The sequence below is a fragment of the Equus asinus genome, chromosome 6, assembly GCF_041296235.1.
Source record: "Equus asinus isolate D_3611 breed Donkey chromosome 6, EquAss-T2T_v2, whole genome shotgun sequence".
Lineage (NCBI taxonomy): Eukaryota > Metazoa > Chordata > Mammalia > Perissodactyla > Equidae > Equus > Equus asinus.
The window spans coordinates 43,791,010-43,813,680 of record NC_091795.1 but is presented as its reverse complement, the minus strand read 5'-3'; the positions used below and the strand labels follow the sequence as shown (position 1 = coordinate 43,813,680).

Sequence of the window (22,671 nt, the reverse complement as noted above, 5' to 3'; positions counted from 1 at the left end):
GTATGTGCTTTCTTTGACTGACTTTGCCACTTGTGAGTTTTCTCATCCTAGACCCTGAAAGAGACTTATGTTACTCGGTTTCTATGAGGAACTACAACTTAAGAGAAAATAACATATTTAGTCTTATGTGGGCTTAGTGCTATAACTAATGTTCCCATATACTAAAGACTAATGATATAATGTATTTAATTTATTCTTCAGAAATGAGTGATGCTCTCTATTCTAAGTAGAACATTTATATTAGAGTATGTGTCTTTGTTTATTCTATAGTATCTATTGTATTTTGATAGGTGAAATATAAAGATTTGTTTCTACTTGCCTATTATAAGTGCTTGATCTATTGGTGAAAGCTATTTACATGAATATTTAAGTCATTCCATTTAATTATAGGAAATACTACTGCAGCTTTGATACCTACCCAGAAGAGTATGGGATCTCTCAGTCAACTTTATTTGGCTTTGGAAGCATTACAATTTTTTGATAGTTTTATCTTTAAATTATATGACTTAGCCAAAATTTTAAAAGAATTACATTTGTTGACTGGACGTCTTCTAGAGGCCAGGATTAAGCTTCCCTTGAGGAATGTTTATTATATAAACAAGCATGACTCTGGAATATAATTATGAAGCAACTTTGATTTTCTCTCCCACTGTCCATGTACTTTTCTTCATCGGGCCTAGTTGTCCTGTCTTTCGATGAAAATTCAGATAGAGGATAGAGTCATGACTTTCCTGGTCACTCTTAGGTTTTAAGAAGTCCTACTGTGCCATCCCTTAAGGTCATGAAACAGTGTCATTTCAGTAATTAATATGTCAAAATTCCAAACCTGATTTACAGTTGAGACTTCCTCCCTCGTTCAGCTCTGGCCTAGCGTCAGCAGGAAACTGGCTTTTGGGGAAGGGGATATGTAGGCTTCTCTTCTTTCTCCACTATGGCTTCCTTCCAATACTTCCCCACCCCCAACCTAGCCCCGGTTGTAGCAGGAGGAGGCAGGAGAGTGAACAACAGCAGCAAAGGTTCTTACTCCACTGTTACTGCTGTGGTGGTAGAGGATCAGCTATGTTGGCAGATGTTTAAAGCGGATTCTTGTGTGCATTCTTTTGTGTTCCTTTATCAACCCCCATCACCAGCGAACTACTCATTTTTGATTCCTTTGGCAAGGCAAATACATTTTTCCTTTTTCAGCCCCTAGGAACTCTTCAGGTTCTCTGTTCTGAAGTCTGTTTGTCCTTCCACCCACACCTCTTGGACAGAATCTAAGATGATCCCATGCTGGCTGTCTTATGGTGGCCCACACTTGTTCCATGGGAAACACTTGCACATGCTTTGTGCTGACAAATTCTGGGCGTGCACACTGATCCCCCTGCAGCCATCATTCTCTGCCCCTCCCTACCCCCCCAAAAGCTGCCTCAGCCAGCCTCTCTCCATACAGATTTCTCAGGCCTGAGTCAGACACCAGTCCACTAACGCCCCCAAACTACATATACTACTGATGGGGAATATAAATTGGTGCAGTCATTTCAGAGAGCAATTTGGCAATAGCTACTAAAGGTAGAAAGTTCCCAGCAAATCCACTTCTAGGAATCTATTTAGTGAATCCCTTGCACATAGCGTTCATCATTGTTCTATAAGAACATTAAAGTAGAAACAACCTAACTCCCTCAGTAAGGGAAAAGATAAATTATGAGTTAGTCTCCAAAGAGCGGTGAAAATTAACTAGAGATTGTCAATTAGATAAATCTCAAAAATATAATTTTGAGAGAGGAGAAAGGTGTAGAATGATAGGTACAGTATGATTCCATTTAATTACATACCTAAATGTGCAAAAGAAAATATATTGCTTATGGGTATTTGTATAAGAACATACATGGGAATAATGATACACACCATTCTCAGCATAGTGGTCATCACAGTGGAGACAGACAGACTGACATGGAGAGGGAGCTTCTGCCTACCTCTATTGTTCTATTTAAAAGAATGAATCAAAGCAAGTATAATTTAAATTTAAGGTTTAGATTATCCTACTGTGGTAGGCCCATGGATGTGATCATATTACCCTATTTGAGTAATTCATTATAAATATTTCATTTAAAATATCTCATTATAAATACTTTATTTAAAAAGTAGCAGAAGGGAGTCAAGGAGTTAAAGCTGACTGTCCAGAGTCCCTGACAACGGCTGCATACTCGAGGCAGACAGCTGTCAATTTTGCTCAGACACATGTAAATTTTGCTCGGGCCTCCAGAAGGCACTTTAAGCCCCGACAGTTCCGGTACCAGACCCTATTCAGATGTCCCACTGCTGCTAGGAGGCAAGGGAAGGAGTGCAAGGAACGTTTGTCCTAATTCCTCCAGGGCAGAGGAGGGCTGATGTTTAAGAAACCCAAAGGCCTAGCAAAACTCCACATTCTAGGTCCTCCTCCCCCAGGAAGCCATGCCCACCTCCGACAGGGCGTGATCCCAGCACCTGTGAGCTCCTCCAAAGAAGAGTCCAAACAGCACTGTCTTTTTTGCCCCCTGCCTAGCACAGGGCCCAGCAGACATCTGGAGCTCAAGGGAACCTGTGCAGAAAGAATGAATAAGCTGGAATTCGCGGCCCTGCTTACAAAAACGAGTGTACGAAGTAACGCTTAAAGGTAGGTCGGCCCCAAAGTTCCAGCTGGTATGAGACCCAAGCCGACCAGAAACCAACAACTCTCTCGCGGGTCCCACCGCCACCCCTGCGTCTCATTCTGCGCAGGCTCCACCCGCCAAGCACGCCTTTCCCCGCCCCTTCCGGAGGCTCGCCGCACGCATGCGCCCGTCGGTCGGCGCTTTGTTGCGAAATCGAGGGGGCGAGGTCCTGTGCTCCCGGCGCGCCGCGCGGCCAGTCGCGGCGGGCGGGGCGGAGGATGGAGGTGTGAGCGTGCCCTGCGACGGTTGGGGCTGCGCGCGAGAAGGTGGCGGTGTAGGCGCCCGGGCTAGGCGGGGGCCAGCGGCGGCCGGACCATGGCTGGAGACGGTCTCCGCTGGGCTCCCTGAGGTGCGCTCCCTGAAGTCCCAGGGAGCCGTGGCCCATGGGCTTGCTGAGCAGCCGAGTCCTGCGCCAGCCGGGGCGAGCCCGAGCTCAGCAGGACCCGGGGTCTGGGGCGGGGGGCTCGGCCCGGAGGCAGGAGACTGGCGGCGACGCGGCCGGCCACAGCTTCTGTTACTGCCCGGGCAGCCGCAAGCGCAAGCGGAGCAGCGGGGCCTTCTGCTACTGTCACCCCGACTCCGAGACAGACGAGGATGAGGAGGAAGGGGACGAGCAGCAGCGGCTCCTCAACACCCCTCGAAGGTACGGGGGGGCCGCGCCCACGCTGACCCGCGCCGGCCCCTGTTGGGGGCTGCCGCGGCCGGGCCTGGGGACTAGCCCGGCGCCCGGTGCCTTGGGCGATGCGGCGCCCCGCAGCCTGCGAGGCGCCGGCGTGCTCTTGATAGGGTTATGTGGGAGCCGGCCGGATGCAGGGCGGACGGGGGGCACCTTGGGAGACGCCTGGTGTCCTGCAGTGTAGACCACAGACGCTGCCAGGGTGGTGGTACAGCCCCAGGATGAGACGCCAAGCCAGAGCTTGCTCCTCATTAAACACCCGGCGGGCTGGCTGGCCGGTCTTCGTAATACACCTTTGTGGTCTCTGAGTAGGTGGCGGTAGAATAAGTTGTTTTGCATCCGGTTCCTGAAATAGGACAGACACATAAATTTAGCGTCTGAAATGGGCACCCCTGTTGTCGTGCACTCAGTGTAGGGGCGATGATTACACACAGGAGTTCTCCTTAACTGTAAAGGTGAGGTTTATCAGGAGTGTACATTTGTTCCTTACCAGGAACAAAGTCTTTCTAAGTCTCTGGTACTTGGACGTTGACCCTGAGTATGTGTGAAGCTGCGCTGCAGCTTGCTTAACCGTTTTTCACCGTTGAAAAACAGGATATTGACTTGTGAACTAGAATGTAGTTTACAAGTAGAATGTATTTTCACATAAACAGTCTGGTTGCTCCGTTTTGTTTTGTTTTTTTAAGGTCATCAGTGGGGTCACATAGATGTAATTTTTTAAATGAAACTTTAAAAAAAGTTTCAAAAATTTTTTGCTGCACAAGGGTTAGGTGTTTATTGTAAAATAAAAGTATCAAAGATAATCTCTTTAATAGTTTGGTTTATAAAATCTGGCGTACAGTTTTGCGTATGAATGCTTGTATTTATTTACAAAAATGGTCCCCCACTGTCGTTGTTTAGTTACCTTTTTGGAGAGTTAGTGTAGTATAGTTTTAAGAGCTCAGATTCTGTGTTCTAGTCTGTATTTTGCAATGTAGTAGCCTTATTTCTTCGTGAGTAAAATGGAGAAACTAATACTTGCCTTATTTCTTCGTGAGTAAAATGGAGAAACTAATACTTGCCTTACGGGGTTTGACAAATATTAGAACACATAGAATGCACAGTGCCTGGTGTGAAAGCCCGAGATAAGTATTATGTCTCCTTGATGAATTGACCTCCTTTATCATTACAAAATGTCTCTCTTTATCCCTGGTAACATAGCCACTACCACCTTCTTTTGATAGGTGTTTAAAAGGTGTATCCTTTTCCTTTTTGTTTGTGTCTTTATGTTTAAAGTAGGTATTTTGTAGACAGCATATAGTTGGGTCTTGCTTTTTTAAAAATCCAATAGGATATTCTTTGCTTTTTAATTAGTATTTAGACCACTTATATGTAGTGTCATTTAAAATATATATATGTTAAAGTCCATTTCAGAGAGAGAAATCACACAGTAATTTGAACAGGGAAAATTTAATATAACCATTATTTTTTTTTAAGATTTTATTTTTCCTTTTTCTCCCCAAAGCCCCCTGGTACATAGTTGTGTATTTTTAGTTTGTGGGTCCTTCTAGTTGTGGCATGTGGGATGCTGCCTCAGCGTGACCTGATGAGCGGTGCCATGTCTGTGCCCAGGATTCGAACCGGTGAAACCCTGGCCTGCCGAAGCGGAGCGTGTGTACTTAACCCCTCAGCCACAGGGCAGGCCCCATAATATAAGCATTATTAACAAGTAACTGGGAATTAACTCTGAAGGTAAACTACTAAGGTAAAGAGATCTCTAAAAAATACAGGAATAGAGGATATAAGGAGCAGTCACTACTTCTAGGGCTGAGAAAGAATATCCAAGGGAGGAACAAACTTGGAAGAGGGACCACCTGTCCCAAGCTGAGATTCAGATGTTGAAGGACGTGTGGCTGCAGCCCACTAGATGGTGGAGAAGTTTGCTGAGATGTGGTAGGCTGAGGCCAGCGGGTAGGAAACTGCCCACTGGGATGATGACAGAACTCGCTTGGAGGCTGTCTGGCCCACAAAGCTGAAAATATTTACTGTCTAGACCTGTACAGAAAAAGTTTGCCCGCCCCAGGACTACATAAGTAGACTGAAGTGGAAAGTCTTTAGAGCAAACTTTTATTATAAAACGCATTTCAGAATTTAGTATATTTTATATCAATGGAAGATGCCTGGCTGATTCAGCCCAGCATGAATGAAGGGTGTAAGAAAATATTAAGACCTAGAATTTTGTATGTTGGCACTAATATGCTTCCTGAGGTTATCTATCTGGTGTGTTCACCCACTTCAACCAACTACTTGAAAAGCTTCGGCTTCCAGGTCCACCTTCCACTTCATACCTTTTGTCAACTGCCTGCTTTACATTAACACACTGTTAAAACTCAACTCTTCTGCAACCTGATCTTGAATGTTTGATGTCCCTAGATTGTCTCTAAAAATCGAAATCTTGTAAACAGTATTTGTTGTTATAATTATGTAAATATTGTTTACTGCAGAGTCCAGTAGTGTGCTAGGATTATAAATCATACTTCTTGGGTCCAGTGTCACAACCCCTTGCTTTTCTTTTTTTTTTTCTTTACTTTTTTATGTGTGTGAGAGGAAGATTGGCTCTGAACTAACATCTGTGCCAATCCTCCTCCATTTTTACGAGGAACGCTGCCATAGCGTGGCTTGACGAGTGGTGCCAGGTCCACGCCTGGGATCTGAACCTGTGAACCCCGGCTGTCGAGGCGAAGCATGGGAACTTAATCACTATGCCACCGGGCCAGCCCCCACTTTTTCTCTTGGAGAAATTTTCTAACCTTGTAGTTAAATGAAATCTTTTTCTTGTGTCCCATCAAGTGCTTAAAGTTGGGCCCTGTTTTCATTTTATCTTGAGATAATACCTTTCATTGTATTGCTTTTTTATTTTCCTAGAGTTTCTACCTTTTCCCCCCTTTGTTGACAAAAGAATGATACTTCTTAATATCTTCAGATTTTTCTGTCTTTCCAAACACACTTGCATGGAGTCCTTCTCCTTTAAAACCAAGACCACTCTCTTGGGTCCCTTCATCCTTCTGTTCCATTCTGGATCCACTGCTCTCTAGGTCTGCATTTATCTTGGGACTTCCTTTCACCGCATCTCTAGGTTTGGATCCACTGTTTTCTGTAGCGTATATCTTTTTCTTTCTCACTCATTTTAGGGAACTACATCCTTAAATATTTTCCTAAGAAAAGGTACAAAAGGAGGTAATTTGTACTTATCTAAATGTAAATTCTCTCACTTTATTCATCCTTTGACTAGGTATGGAAATCTAATGCAAAATAATTTTTCATACCTTTGATGATATTACTTCATTGTCTTCTAGCCTATAGTGTTGATGAGAAATATGATGCTGGTCTGATTCTCTTTAGGTGATCTTTTTTTTCTCCCTGGAACTTTTACGATTTTTTCTTTGGTATTTTGAAATTTAACCAGAATGTACTTAAATGCAGGTTTTTTAATGGCCTTGGTACTCGCTGGATCCTTACAATCTGGAGACTACTTTAGTTTGGGGAAACTTTCTTCCATAATTTCCTTTCTCCTGTTATCTTTGTTTTCTCTTTCTTGGACCCCTATTAACTGGATTTTGGATTTCTTGGATTGTACCTCTTTCTCTCTTTTTTCTTTCTAAGTCTTTTTTGCTTTGTGTTTTGGGAAATTTCCTTAACTTTCTCATTTAGCCTCTCTTTTGGCTTTTTAATTTCAGCAACCGTGTTTTTAGTCTCTAAGAGCTCAGCTCTTTTTTTTCTTGTTCTGAGTAATCCTCTGTCATAGCATCCTGTTATTTTGTAAATGTAATAATCTCAGCTCTCTAGATGTACTAATTAGAGTGTTTTGGGGTTTTTTTCCTTAAGTTTTCTTTTCCCTGAATTATTTATTTCCTCTGGGACCAATTTCTATCTTTAATAGTCTTTAATACTCCTAATTTTATTCATGTTGGGTTATCCACGGTTGTCCACTTATATTTAAGAATGAATAACTGGGGTGTGTGTGTGTGTGTGTGTGTTTTAATTGAGTAAGTAGATGTATTTCTACTAAGCCTCTTTGAGTAGGAAGACTGAGTACTAAGTTGGATATGGCTGGGGCATGCTTTGTTTTAGAGCAGAGATTCCCAGACTTTCTTGGTTAACAGCACCCTTACTGTTTCAGTAATTTTTTTCATGGCACCTCTGGTCCTAAAGAAATATCTCACAGTTAGGTCCAAACAACCTAATAGTAGATTACGTGGTATCTGAAAGATGTTGCTGTGTTTCCTTCAAATTTAAAATATTCCACATGCCTCCCTGAGTTTGCTGTGGTGGTCCAGGTGCTTTGGGAGCACATGATTTACACAGTTTGGGAACCATGATTCAGGGTGAATGGGTTAGGAGCTAACAGGCTACAGATTCCTCAAATGCCAGAATGAAGATTGCTTTGTCTGGGGCGCCAAGACCCACCTAAAATCTTAGATCTTCCTGATAGATTTGTTCTGTTTCTTTCCTGAAGAGCCTGGGGATCTTATGCCTCAGTTATCTGTACTCTGGTTATCTGTACTCTGTGTTCATACAAAGTGGAGGCGACCTTTAGGGGAATAAGTTTCCCCGTTTGCTGCCTCACTTCTCACTTCTGCCTTTTGTTTCCCCTGAGACCTCATCCCCCAATGCCTGGGTTCTGAAAGGCAGATGGGCTTCAACTTCCATCTAGACTTTCATGATATATTTTGGGCTGTGGCTTTCACTGCTCTTTTCCATTCCAGTTTATTTTCTAACTTCCAGATCCTTAGAATTCTCTCATCAGGTGATAAGCCCACCCTTACCTGTTTGCTGTTGTGGGCTTACTCTTTTCTATACTTTTACTCTATTAATGCAGTTTGGGGAGAGTGCTATCAGGAACTGGAAACTACATTATCTCATTTGTTTCTCACAGTAACCCAATGAAGTGGCTACTATTAGTATTCTCCTTACCTCTGGGGTACCTGAGCTGTGGTGGAGCTGGGACTCAAACTCAAGTCTGTCTACCACCAAAACGTGCTATTTTTACTGTCTGTTGGGAAGAGGTGTTAAAAACACTGGTTCAAGACACCATCTGAAACAATTACTACTTCATTTTTAAAAAGATTTAAAATTTTTAAGTACTAGGAAAGCTGTCGGGATTGGCCAGGAATTATAAAAGATATTGATCATCCTCTGCCTAGGGCTTCTCTAGTAAAGACCATCTTGAGCAGTGATTATCAAACTTAAAAAAAAATACAATTCTTCCTTTAAATTAAATCTTATGCAGAAATCCAAGATGTTTACAGATATAATATGTGATGCTGCTCTGCTGAAAGTTAGGTGGGATGCCCAGAGTTCACTCCTCGGCTCTTCCTGGTGGCCCCTAAGACACTTATCCATTGAGCATAGTTTTGAAAACTTTCGGTCTACAGCTGCAAATCATTTGTCCAATGGAAAAAAAATTTTTAAACTAGTTTAAGAATAGTTTGGTACCAAAATAAAATTAAATGTAAATTATTTAAAAAATTACTTAGATAGGTGAAGTTTTTACTCTTGTTCTCCATTTTGTGGTTGCAAAGCAGTATTATTGCATTTGTATTGAGATCCTTCATACTGTTGATTTCTAAATAAGGAAATAAGCAAAAATCACCATGCTGACTTATCTTCTTAATTTATTAAATAGACAATTCACTTAGTTCAAAAATCGAAATTGCCAAAAGGTATACAGTGAAAGGTCTCCTGCCCATGCTGCCCCCATCTAACCACTTTTACCCCTCTGGGGAATACAGTACTTCAGAGATAACCAGTATTATTAGTTTCTTATGTATTATTCCATACATGAGCAAATTTGAACATATAATATTCCTCTATCCTTTTACACAATGGACAGGTTGGCTCCATTTAATAAAAATTTAACAAAAGGAGTATTTTGAGTTATGTGCAAAATCAATAAAACAGCATTACATATATGTAACATTTGCATTTCTTTTAACAGGAAAAAATTAAAGAGTACCTCCAAATATATTTATCAAACATTATTTTTGAATGGTGAAAATAGCGACATTAAGATTTGTGCTCTAGGAGAAGAATGGAGTTTACACAAAATATATTTATGTCAAGTAAGTATTTTATTTTTCTTCTTGAGTAAACAAGGTAGTTACTTAAAAAACTCTGGGACCGGCCTGGTGGCACAGTGGTTAGGTTTGCGCACTCCGATTCCACAGCCCAGGGTTTGCCGAGTCAGATCCCAGGCATGGACCTGTGGACTGCTTATCAAGCCATGCTGTGGTAGGCATCCCACAGATAAAGTAGAGGAAGATGGGTACAGATGTTAGCTTAGGGCCAGTCTTCCTCAGCAAAAAGAGGAGGATTGGCAGCAAGTGTTAGCTCAGGCTAATCTTCCTCAAAAAAAAAAAAGAACCAAACTTAAACTCTTTTAAGTGATGTTCTTTCTCATTGCATTTCACAGTAATCTTTTGTTTGGAGAGTAGTTGTTTAAGTCATATCATCTGATAAAAAGCCTTTGTTTTATTGGAAATATGGCGAACATTGTTACTGAAAATAATCTGGTCTAGAAAACAGATTTTGAATTTTTGTTGTCATACCTGCCTGGCAATACCTTTTTGTCATTACTTGAATAAGGTGTTTATTTTGTTCTTCTGTCTTCTGTTGTCAAAAGGGAAAATGTTAGGGAAAAAATGTTTAACATTAAAGTTAAGATTGCTGAATTTATTTTGTATATGATTATTTTAATTGGATAAATTCAGCTGAAATGTTGCTTTGTAGTTAAGCTTGAATGTGATTGGAAAGTTCTTTTGTTTTTTTTTTTTTTTTGAAAGAAAGTGCTTTGTCGATAGCATCTATTGTACTGCAGTTTTCATAAACCATGATTGCCTCAGGTAGTGTGCAGGGATAAGAACCCCACCAAGAACTGATTTATACCATGGATATTAAATATGTAGACTCTCTTGACCCTGAGAGAAAAACTAAGGAGAATTAAGAGGATTTGGGGCAAGTCATGGATCCATAACAATTATAAGGAGAAAAGGGGAATGCATCGATGATCTCCTAATTTTCATGATTAGCTTCTGAAGAACTACCACAAACCATTTTCAAACAAAATAGTGATCTGTTTGCGTCACTGGTCTGGTCCTATGGGATAATTTTATGATTTTAATATATGTCTCAGTCCTATCTACAGTTTTTTGAGAGCATTACGGCACATTGCATAATAAATTAGATACTGACACCTGAGTTTGATGCTTCTATCACAGAAGAAAATATGAACAGGGCCATATGATGTTATCTGACATGGGATCATCAAAGAGTTTCCAGGAACCTTTAGCATAAAGATTGAAATGAATCTAAGAAATTCACATATGGGGGAATGTCTGTTCATGGAAGAGAATACAACAAATTTGAAATCATAGCTTTTAAATCCTCTGCCCAAGCCAGTAGCCAAGGGAAGAGAATCAATATAAGAAGTTTTTACTCTCCTGGGAAAGCACTTTTGGAGATATTCCTCTATTCATTTTAACTCTGACAACTTCCTCTTTGACATGCCATCATCAATTCATGACATTTCTTTTTCTTAAAAAGTTTTATTCAATTTATTTAAACTAAAACTCCCAAAAACAGTTCACCCATTTCTCCTACCCCCACTTCTCACCTCTTGCAAGCACCAATTTGTTTTCTGTATCTATGGGCTTGGTTTTTTTGGTTTGTTTTTGTTTTTTAAGATTGAGTGGAAAGTTCTTGACACTTACTCTTCCTTCTTTCCTGCAAAATGCAGTTAAAGACAAGACCAAAAAAGTATTTTAGACTAAGTCATTTAGCTGATATACCTACTTGATTTCTATGCTGCAAATACTGCTATTTGCCACCTCATTTTTAAAGATTCAAAACTTCCAAAATAAAAGAAAATGTTGCTCTAATGGCTCGGATGTTTTATTCATTTATTCTTTCATCAAACCTATCTATTCTTTCTTCAAATCATTGTTCTAGGCACTGGAAATAGAACAATTCAGTTCTTATCCAGTGGAGCTTATATTTTTCCTCTCTTCTTTATCGTTTGACGATAATTACTGGTAAGACAGTATGGTATAAGATTTTTCAGTAAAAACATTTGAAAAGAATTTTTTCTCTAACATTTTAATCATAATGTTTTTTATTTAATCTTTTTTAACAAGTTTACTTTGGCTTGAAGTATATAGCCCAGATAATATATCAGGATATTAGTCTCAACTTGAAGATATGGTCCATATCTTTCTTTTTAATCTCTGAAAGCAGTTTTGTGAATTTAAGGATAAGAATGCCTCTTTTAAGGCTTTCCCTCTCCAGAGAAACTGGATTGATTATAGTGCAAGCCACATGGTAAAATATAAGCCCCCTGAGGACAGAAACAATGTCTGTTTTGTTTACTGCTATATTCACAGTGCCTTATATGTACTAGGTACTCAGGAAAATTTTTTTTTTGGAATATTAGCCCTGAGCTCACATCTGCTGCCAATCCTCCTCTTTGCGCTGAGAAAGACTGGCCCTGAGCTAACATCCGTGCTCATCTTCCTCCACTTTGTATGTGGGATGCCTACCACAGCATGGCTTGCCAAGCAGTGCCATGTCCGCACCTGGGATCCCAGCTGGCAAACCCCGGGCCACCGAAGCGGAACATGTGTGCTTAACTGCTGCACCACTGGGCCAGCCCCGGGAAAATTTTTTAAGTTAGTTAAAATTTGATCCATTCCAAAGTAATTCTAATTATGAGAGGTGCTGTCAAGGAGGTAACTAAAGACTTCATTCTGATACCTTTCTAAGAATTCAGGTCCATTCTGGAATTTTCTGATTGGATAAAACTAAACTTTGGATTTTCCCTAATTTCTTGGGGATCATCCTATTGTGCTGACTTGGGACTGGTCTGGACCCTTTATAGCCACTGATGTACAGTAAGGATTCAACATTTGAGGGCTTAGTCTTTTCTTCTGTCTTCCTCAGTACGTTATCATCTATCTACCTTGTGTGTTGTCATATGTTTGTGAAATATATTTATTGACACAGTTTCTAAGCTTGAATTTAGAATGTCATTGAGAAGGAAAACATACACATGTAATATACTCACAAACTTTTAACTAAATAAAAAGCTAATGAGGTTCAAATAGTAATATAAGGATTCAGTTCAGATAGTAATAGAGGAATTTCATTTAACTTTCATTAAATTAGTCCTAAACTGAAAGCATTTTGATAGACCTAGTAGTGTGCTTATCTTTCTTTTCTCTTGTAGACATATTTGGCAATTCTTTTTCTCTTGAAATAACACGATGGGTTAGGCTTGATAGAATAGTTGCTTGAAGTTAGAAATGAGAAAATAATTTACAAGACAGAAAGCACTGGATAATTGTTGTCTTTTTTTTTTTAAGTCTGGCTACTTTTCTAGTATGTTCAGTGGTTCTTGGAAAGAATCCAGCATGAATATTATTGAACTGGAGATTCCTGATCAGAATATTGATATAGAAGGTAACCACCATCATAATTACTGTTATGCCAAAATCGTAAAAACATAATGTTTTTATTCTTTTGGTAGAAAATATTTTCTTCTAACTCTGTAGGCTAGAAAAAAGCTTCATTTAACACTCTCAGGTGACAATGTTATATTGATTTGGTCCATAGTTTATCATTTCTGTTTTACCTGTCCCTAATCTATTTAGTCATGTGGGCCTTATCAGTCTGTTTACTTATGTTTATAAATACATCTGCCTGGGACATGGAGAATGTAGAGTGAAGAAGAAAAACTATGACCATTTATTAAAATTACGTAGAAAAGCTGGTAAATAATATTCATTGATCATTCCCTACATATGAAGACCTTTTCTAGGAACAATAATGATGTGAATCATGTAATCAGTGTTGTTTTAGAGCTATAAGGGTTCTTAGATGAGGAAGCTGAGGCCCAGAGGATTTAAGGGACTTGTTTTAGATCTCAGAGCAGTTTAGTGAGCCTAGGTCAGACTGTAGTTCACTTAATTCCTATTCCACTCTCCTGCCCCCCTCTTTGATAGCCCAAGTGGAACTACCCAGTACTCACCACATAGGCAAAGGAAAAGTTCAGACTATTTATAAAGCAAACCATGTGGGACATGCATGAGAGTAGCAGTGGAGAGAAGGATGGACAGGCTTAGATAGCTGTGGCGGCTGGGTGAGAATGTGTCATGCGCCTGACCGGGAGCTATTCCACACTCCCCAGTGGTGAAGCCCTGAAAGCCCCTGGGTTAGGAGGATCGCTGGATCTGTGTACTTGTACTTAATGATTGGTCTGCTTGGGAGTATCTTTATAAAACTTTTTCCAAGGGTGTCAATTCTCACCACCAACTAATGTCAAGATTAGATGTAGAAGAATCCAGCTCAGTTTGGTAGAATAAGTGGAAATTTATAACATTGTTATTAAATTAGCACCATCAATCAGTGACCATTACTAGCATTTCAGTTAGTGATACTTCTCTTATCCTTTTATATATATACTGGATTTAGACATAGGTCTTAGTGTGTGAAGACATTGTTATTATTTTTGTAATACTCTTTAGAGATACAATTGTTATTTCATTCTACATGTGTACTTTTGCTTTCAGCGCTGCAGGTTGCATTTGGGTCACTGTATCGAGATGATGTCTTAATAAAGCCCAGTCGAGTTATTGCCATTTTGGCAGCAGCTTGTATGCTGCAGTTGGTAAGTATGCACATTATTCAAAGAAAGGATCACAGTTGTATCTTTGTTTTGAAGTGTCTATTCCAAAAACAAAAATAAGGCTTGTCTTTTTGCAATTTTTAAAATAAAAATTAAATGTATAAATATGCCACTTGTGATAAGTCATTTAAAATGCTTAACCAAAAGTAATGTATTACAATTAAGGAGGTCATGATATCTGTGTAAGATGAATGCAAGCTATTTCTGTGTAGATATCTTAGAATGACTAAAGTGGAGAGTATTTGCTTGTCTAAGTCCATTTACAGATTTTTATTCTTTAATGACTTATCTTGACTGTTATTAAGCAGATGGCTTATGATTACTAATTCGTTTAGTTCATGGATTCAAAAAACGTTGAGTGCTTACTATGTAAACTTTTTCTTAATTATAATATAACTGTGTGTAAACCACATAAATGTGTATAATCTATTGATAGAATGACAGATTTGTTCATTCAACAGAAGTATATTGAGCAATGTATCAAACTAGGCGTAGAGATCCAAAGGTAAATTAAGATAGGTCCCCACCTGCAAGGAGCTCACAATATACTGTGTCTGTGGAATGGGGCAGGGAGGGTTGATAGAAGACCCAAAGGTAAAGTAAGAGCTGTCCAATATTATAGGTACAATAGTAAACATCCTGTAGGATTGGGTGGATGCTCAAAGAAGGGAGTGGTCACTTAAACTTGGTGGTGTCAAAGAAGGAAGTCATGTTTGAGGCTGAGTCTTGGAAACTGAAAATGTGTCTTTCGAGAGAGAAGAGGGGGAGGAAGAACATTTCATATAAGAATAAACTAAGACCCAGAGATGTGAAGCAATGGCGGATTAGAGAATCCGAGTGGAACACGGCTGTATCATAGAATAAAAAGAAGGGTTGGAGAGAGGGAGGCAGAGGCCAGATCATAAAAGTCCCTCTGTACCTTGTAAGAAGTTTACCTTTATATATAAGTACTTTTGGAAGATTTTAATCAGGAGAAAGACAAAGTTATGTTTTATAAAGAATACTTCAGGAATAATGTGAAGGATGGATTGAAGGAAAGATGAGTATAACATTAGAGACAAAAACCTACTTCAGTAGTCCAAGTGAGGGTCTCAGTTAGGGTAGTAGCAGTAAGCATGGAGAGGAACAAAACTGGATACTGGAGAGATTAAGCAGGGATAATCCTCTGGACTTGGGGAGAGGCAATATGTTCAGAGGAAAGGGAAGGAGTCTAGAATGACTTCCAGGTAAATTTAAAATCCTAATGGATTCAGTGTTTTATTTTGATCTTTTGAAAAAGTTGTTTCCTTTTATGTGGCATTTGTATACTGATTCATTTGAAGTATTAGTTAATATCTTGCTAAATATACTTGGCTGAGGTCATTTGATTTTTTAAATGTTTTGATCCTTTCAATACTTATTTCCAATAAGTATACTTTATTTTCTAACTTTAGTCCTTTTGGTTTGTTCTAAATCTATTTTCTGCATTACTTTTATAACTTAACTATTTAACTTAATAATATACTTGCATGATGATTGTATTTCAGAAATTTGAGTATAATATACTTGCATGATGATTATATTTCAGAAATTTGAGTATAATATACTTGCATGATGATTATATTTCAGAAATATGAGTGAAAAGTGACATTCTTTTCATATATTAAAGTTAGTTCATTTGAAATCTTCTATGTAAACAATTTAGATTAAAATTTCAATGTAAATTTAAAACAAGATATTTGTTTTACATGCATTTCTTAGATATTGATAGATATTTTAATCTAATAAACACTTTCTGATGATCCACATTGTTTACTTGCCTACTCCATCATATGGTCAACTGACTATGTAAAGAGCTCCTAATTTAAACAGAAAAGGTAAAACAGATAGCAAACTGCTTAAAATTGCAAAGGTCCCGGAGAGGGAAAGAATAGGAAAGGAAGAGAATAACAACAATGTTCATCTCCACCTTACTGCTTTTACCCCCTCCCTTCCATTTTTCAATTCCAAGTATTTAGTTGACTACTTGCTGGATTTTTTTCAGTATTTTTACTGGACTTATAAAAACCTTAGGCTTGCTGCACTTAATGAGTTTTCTTTCTTCTTTCTTCCTTTTTTTTCCTTTTTTTTTTTCCTTTTTAATATGTAAAAGCACATATTCAGAGCTAATTTTTCCCATGTGGAATGGGCCTTTCCAGTGCTTATTTATATTTACAGGATGGTTTAATACAGCAGTGTGGTGAGACAATGAAGGAAACAATTAATGTGAAAACTGTGTGTGGCTATTACACATCAGCAGGGACCTATGGATTAGATTCTGTAAAGAAAAAGTGAGTTACTTTTCTTGTTTTTCCTTCCATCCACTTTTGGGAATTTGGCTGCTTTGGTTTCTTAAGAGACTGTATAGCTATAAGAAAGAAAAAAAACCAGCGGACTAGAATTTTGTTATTAAAAAGTCCATTTTTACATTTGGCCTAATTAGTAAATTCCTCAAAATTGTTGTCTTTGTAAGAGACCTTGGGTGTTATACATGCTTATAAAAACTATAGTCACTCTTTACAGTACATTTTCTGTTGAATTTTTTTTACGTAGTAGGCATAATAGTCATTATAAGAGTGCAACTGCTGGCAGTGTTTTGAATTCTTGAGATTTGCAATACCCACTTTCAAATTATAAAGAAGGTAATAGAAGTATGCAAACTCCTTCATAAACCATTTGACATAAACTTGGAATGAAGCTTTCTTAATTAGAAATGCTTTTATTAATATAAAGGGAATATTGCCTTAACAACTGCTGACAAAAACAATACTAAATTTCTGACTGTTAAATTAAAAAATTTGAGCATGATCTAGCAAGACTAATAATCTGTTTTTATTTTAACTGTAAGTCCTACTTAGTGAATTATAAATATGTAATGTATAATTCCATGTTTTAATTTCAGGTGCCTTGAATGGCTTCTAAACAATTTGATGACTCATCAGAATGTTGAACTTTTTAAAGAACTCAGGTATTTGAATTTTAAGTAACTTTATAATTAGTCATCCTAAAATCATGTTTTTCATTTGTTAAAATATGGAGAATATTTTTACATAAAAACAAAAATGTATTACTTATGAAAAAGTGAACAAATTCATGAAAGGTCTCTTGGCTACATGCATGAAGTGAACAAATGCTTCACAAATTTCTGTGTCATAAATGTATGTTATATTATGTCTACTGTTTTAACCAATTTTACTAGAAAAATTCATTGCTACTATAAAATTATAGAAAAGTCTCAAATGTTACCTCACATTTGCTGGGCTCTTAGAGAATCTGAAAGTCTATTTATTTATTTATTTTTTTTTTTTTAAAGATTTTATTTTTCGTTTTTCTCCCCAAAGCCCCCCCGGTACATAGTTGTGTATTTTTAGTTGTGGGTCCTTCTAGTTGTGGCATGTGGGACGCCGCCTCAGCGTGGCCAGATGAGCGGTGCCATGTCCACGCCCAGGATTCGAACCAGTGTAACCCTGGGCCGCCAAGGCAGAGCACACGAACTTAACCACTCAGCCATGGGGCCAGCCCCTAAAAGTTTATTTTAAAAACCATCTTTACAGGGCTGGCCAGGTGACACAGTGGTTAAGCTTGCACACTCCGGTTTGGTGGCCTGGGGTTCACTGGTTCAGATCCCAGGCGTGGACCTATGCACTGCTTATCAAGCCAGGCTGTGGCAGGTGTCCCACATATGAAGTAGAGGAAGATGGGCATGGATGTTAGCTCAGTGCCAGTCTTCCTTAGCAAAAAAGAGGAGGATTGGCAATGAATGTTAGTTCAGGGCTAATCTTCCTCAAAAAAAACCCAAAAAAAATCTTTACCATTGAGAAATTAAGTTGAAGAAATTGTTTTAAACTTTTTGAAGAAAATTTAATGAAATTAAATTCACAATCAAATTGGCCTTTTGAATTAAATCTGCTTATTATTCATTCATTCCTTCCTTCAACAAATACTTTCTGAATGTCCACTGTGTAATATGTATAAAGGTACTCTGTTAGGGGCTGTGAAGGATGGAGAGATGATTCTGTCATGATCTCTACCCTCAAGGACCTTATTTTAGTAATGGGGCTAACATATCTGCGATGAGTCCGAGAAATGCAGGGAGGGAATGAACTTTTTTTTTGGATTGGCACCTGAGCTAACAGCTGTTGCCAAACTTCTCTTTTTTTTTTTTTTTTTCCTGCTTTTTCTCCCCAAATCCTCCCAGTACATAATTGCATATATTTTAGTTGTGGATCCTTCTAGTTGTGGCACGTGGGACACCACCTCAGCATGGCCCAGTGAGTGGTGCCATGTCTGTGCCCAGAATTGGAAATAGTGAAACCCTGGGCCGCCGAAGTGGAGCTTGAGAACTTAACCACTCGGCAACAGGGCTGGCCTCGGGATGAACTTTTAAAGGACGTTAGGCTTTACAGTCGTTTTCAGCCTTGCATGTTCTTGACAATGGTGCTTCTGAGACAAGGGTACAAATGTCCTTACAAGTATGTGGCATTCTGATGGAAATGTACAAAACCAAAGACTTAACATTGCATAGTTTCCTGGGTTGTCAATTTTACTGATTTTTTTGGCAGGGGGGTGTGGGGAGAGAGGTAAACATGAGTAGAGAGAATTCACTCTTCTTTGAACCTTAAAGATGAACTACAAGAATTAATAGAACTGTTATTTTTATGGCTGACTATCTCCTGGATTCCTGGATCCTTTCTTTCCTCTGCTCTTAAAGAGGTACTTTGGTAGAAAAGTTGGAGAAGCGTTATTCTACAAAAAAAATCATCACCTAGTGATGTCAAGGTATAAACAAAACTCTTCAGTGTGTTTGGTTTAAAAATCATTAGAAACACTTTAATTTTTTTCTCTTTTATAATTTCTCATTGAGTTTTTTCAAAAGGAGATAAATCGTACTTGTCATCTTAAAAATGGAGATGTTCTTCTGGCTTTTTATGGCTTAAAGGAAGGAAAGAAAAAAAAATAAGAAAAATAACTTGTGATATCATTTCCACTCTAAATTTAAACTAACACATGTTTCTTTATCTTACTCTCTTTAACAGCAATAAAAACATGTTTTTTGACTAAGTGATTCTCTCAAGTCTAGAGTCAAAGGTTACTTTGAAGATACACATGTTTCGGTGAATTTTGACGTGTCTTTTTTTTTACATAGCATAGGGAGGAAAGGCAAAAGAAGAAGGCTGCGACTTTATCAGAGCATACTAAAAAGTTATGTTGTTGGGACCTTGCTTTAACTTGATTAATTAGCAGATCAAAGCTCTTCATTTTCCTGTCAGTGCAAAAAGGACCTTTCATAGCACTCTGAGTTAGAAGTATCCTTGTGTTCAGATAGTTTTCTAATTTTTATTATGTTACATTTTAATTCCACGTTTTCTTTTGATAAGACTAAAAAGTTTTCAGCTCCATGAGGGTCTTTTAGCCTGCACATGAAGCTAAACTCACTATCTCTATTTTATCTTTTCTAGTATAAATGTCATGAAGCAGCTTATTGGTTCATCTAACTTATTTGTGATGCAAGTGGAGATGGATGTATATACAGCTCTTAAAAAGGTATTGACATAATATGATATATGTAAGTATATCACCTCAGCATTGCTTATAATAGTGAACACAGCTAGTGTCCAGTGATAAAGGAATGGTTATGAATGTAAGAAAAGGAAAGATGCCAAAATGTTAGAAAGTCTTTATGTTTAGGGATTCGGTATCACAAGTGATTTTAATTTTGTTCTTTATACTTTTCTATCATAGGAATACATTTCTGTTTTTTTCCCAGATTTTTTTCAACAACAACAATGTTATTGTTACGTTCTTTACATAATCAGAAATGTTAAATGTTTTATATGATTTTCGGGAATGTTTTCAAAGTTGAGCTTTAGTTGAATTAATGACTTTATGATGAAATTTTCACACAGAGTTTTTCTAGAAAATGCTGAAATTCTTTTAAAGACCTCATTTGCTCTTTCAACCTTTTTAATGTAATTTATTTTCACAACTCCCTATTATACTTGTTCTGTAGATGGTAAGACTTAGAATTCTTATGATTACTAAGTGGCAGACTTGAAGCAGAAGCCAGGTCTTGTGAGCCCTGGTCTATTGCTTCTTCCACTGCATGATTTTGCCATTGGCCTTTTGTCCCCAGCAACTGCATTTAGCACGGTTGTGAAATCAGGGAAGGAGACACCTTCTAGGTTATGTCATTGCGATTGCTTGTTTTTATGGTAGAGATGAGATTCTGGTACTATTTTTCTTCAAGGAAGTTTAGTGACTGGGTTATCTAGTCGTTAAAGGAGTGGTCGATAGCCCATTTCTATCTCTGAGCCACTGGTAGCAGCTATTCTTTCCTGTTGTTGTAACTGCTTTTATGGCACTAGTGATAAATGCTTACTATGTGCCAGGCACTATTCAAAGTACATGACACATATTAATTCTTTAATGTCCTATGACATAGACATATTATCATGCTTATTTTACAAATGAAGAAATTAAGACCCAGGGAAATTAGCTAATTTGCCCAACTGTTAAGTGGCAGGGCCAGAATGTAAAAGTCCATGTTCTTGACTGCTCTGCATACTGTCTCCACAGCAGTAAGATAACAAGAAACTACTTTTTCTCTCGTTTAATTTCTTGCTTTTATGATCTCACATAGTAAGTAGGGAAAGTGAGTTAATTGGTGAGTGGAATAAATTAGTATAAATTACTAATCTAATGTATATATTAGAACTTTGCCTCTTTAATAGTGTAACTACAGTGTGTTTGAGGCCATAATACTTTTCAGGGATTACTTTATTTCTTATCACATACTCATCTAGTTTTTATCATTGGTCTATGATTAATGCCATGATGAATATTTTAAATTTTTTTTATTGAGGTAACATTGGTTTGTAATATTACATAAATTTCAGGAGTACATCATTATATTTTGACTTGCGTATAGACTGCATCATGTCACTGCCAAAAGTGTAGTTGCCATCTGTCACTGTGTAAATGTGCCCTTTTACCCCTTCCACCCTCCTCCCATCCCTTTCCCCTCTGGTAGCCACCAATCTGTCCTCCGAATCTGTGTGTGTGTTTATCTTCCACATTTGAATGAAACCATACGGTAACAGTCTTTCTCCTCTGAGTAATTGTCTTTCTTGGTCTGACGTATTTTGCTTAGCATAATACCCTCAAGGTCCATCCATGTTGTCACAATTAGTGCTGTGATGAATTTAAAGGCCTATAAGCATGTCATGTCGTAGTTCTACTTCTTTCAATTGCTTTCAATAGAAGTTAAATTTTTTAGATATTATGTTTTAAGGTGGAAGCAGTTTGAAAATGTAAAATCATAACATGAAGAAATCTTGTAATTTTTTCTTTATTTACTTTTTTTTGAACTTAGTGGATGTTCCTTCAACTTGTGCCTTCTTGGAATGGATCTTTAAAACAGCTTTTGACTGAAACAGATGTCTGGTTTTCTAAGAGGAGAAAAGGTATGCTTGAAGTTTTTATTGAGAATTTGTTTTTTTGGTTTTTTTACATTGAAATTTATTAAAATCAGGCCCTGCCTTATTTATAGACCTAGGGAATTTTAGAGCTCAAGAGGACCTTATCAATTATCTAATTCAGCCTCTCATTTACACTGAGAAAATTGAGGCTGGATAAGAAAAATGCCTTGTCTAGTATTAACTTAATTATTATTTGTTGAAATAACACCATACTTTGATCCCTCAAACTACTATTTTTCCCATTTTATCATCAACAGATCTCAGTGATTACATTGTCTCTTGTTTGACCACATTGAATTTTCCCTAACCAATTAAATCCTGTCTATCAGGTAATAATTCTTAACATAGGGGCCCATGGACAGGCTTTGGTGTGTCACTAACCCCCAGAAGTAGATGCAGAATTTTATGTATATGTGTGTGTTGCATGCATTTTGTGGGGGGAGAGCTTCCGTAGCTCTCATCAGATTCTCAGGGGAGACTGATCTAAAATGGCTAAGATTGCCATAAGGTCTTTCTCAACCTGGACACGGGTGGAGCATGCATTGTATTTATTTTTTACTTTGCTAAAACAGATATAGAACAAAAATTTTAGTAGCCCTCTGGTGCAAACAAGTGGTTTAGTTCATGCTTTTCTTAGTTCACTGTAATTTTTGGTCTATGCCTGGCCACCTTTTTTGTTTAGTTTTAATAATGCATTGAACCTCCACGAACTAATCTTCAAGTACTAGAACATTAATGACTTCAGTTTACTCATGTGCTTCTCTCCTCTTGTGTCCCTCTGACTTTCCCCAACCACTATCTTGAATTTTGTGTTTATTATTCCCTTGCCTTAAAAAAAAATGTTATTGCATTATGCATGTATATCTTAACATACATAACATAGTGGTGTGCTGGTAAGCTGGTTCTCTGAAAAAAATCCCTGATTTGTAGCATTTTAAAAATTTCTATGATACAAATTCTTCTAGCATGGCTGATTTTAAGCTCCCAACGTGACATCACTGAATGTGGAGTTGGGAAGTGCACATCGTCAGCTCCTGTGAGCCAGTACAGACCAGCTTCAGCACACCACTGGACAATATATTATTTTGTTTTAATTGCTATTGAACTATT

General features: G+C 38.0%; 1 protein-coding gene across 1 annotated transcript in view; it reads left to right on the top strand.

The window, feature by feature from the left end:
* The first annotated feature begins 2,757 nt into the window (after nucleotides 1–2,757).
* Nucleotides 2,758–22,671, top strand: part of GMCL1 (germ cell-less 1, spermatogenesis associated) — a 46,268-nt gene continuing 26,354 nt past the window's right edge. The window contains exons 1-8 of the mRNA XM_014836706.3: nucleotides 2,758–3,315; nucleotides 9,326–9,449; nucleotides 12,744–12,840; nucleotides 13,950–14,047; nucleotides 16,262–16,374; nucleotides 16,986–17,051; nucleotides 19,543–19,627; nucleotides 21,456–21,546. Coding sequence (XP_014692192.1) covers nucleotides 3,056–3,315; nucleotides 9,326–9,449; nucleotides 12,744–12,840; nucleotides 13,950–14,047; nucleotides 16,262–16,374; nucleotides 16,986–17,051; nucleotides 19,543–19,627; nucleotides 21,456–21,546 — 934 coding nt within the window. The 5' untranslated portion in view covers nucleotides 2,758–3,055. The remainder of the gene's footprint in view (nucleotides 3,316–9,325; nucleotides 9,450–12,743; nucleotides 12,841–13,949; nucleotides 14,048–16,261; nucleotides 16,375–16,985; nucleotides 17,052–19,542; nucleotides 19,628–21,455; nucleotides 21,547–22,671) is intronic.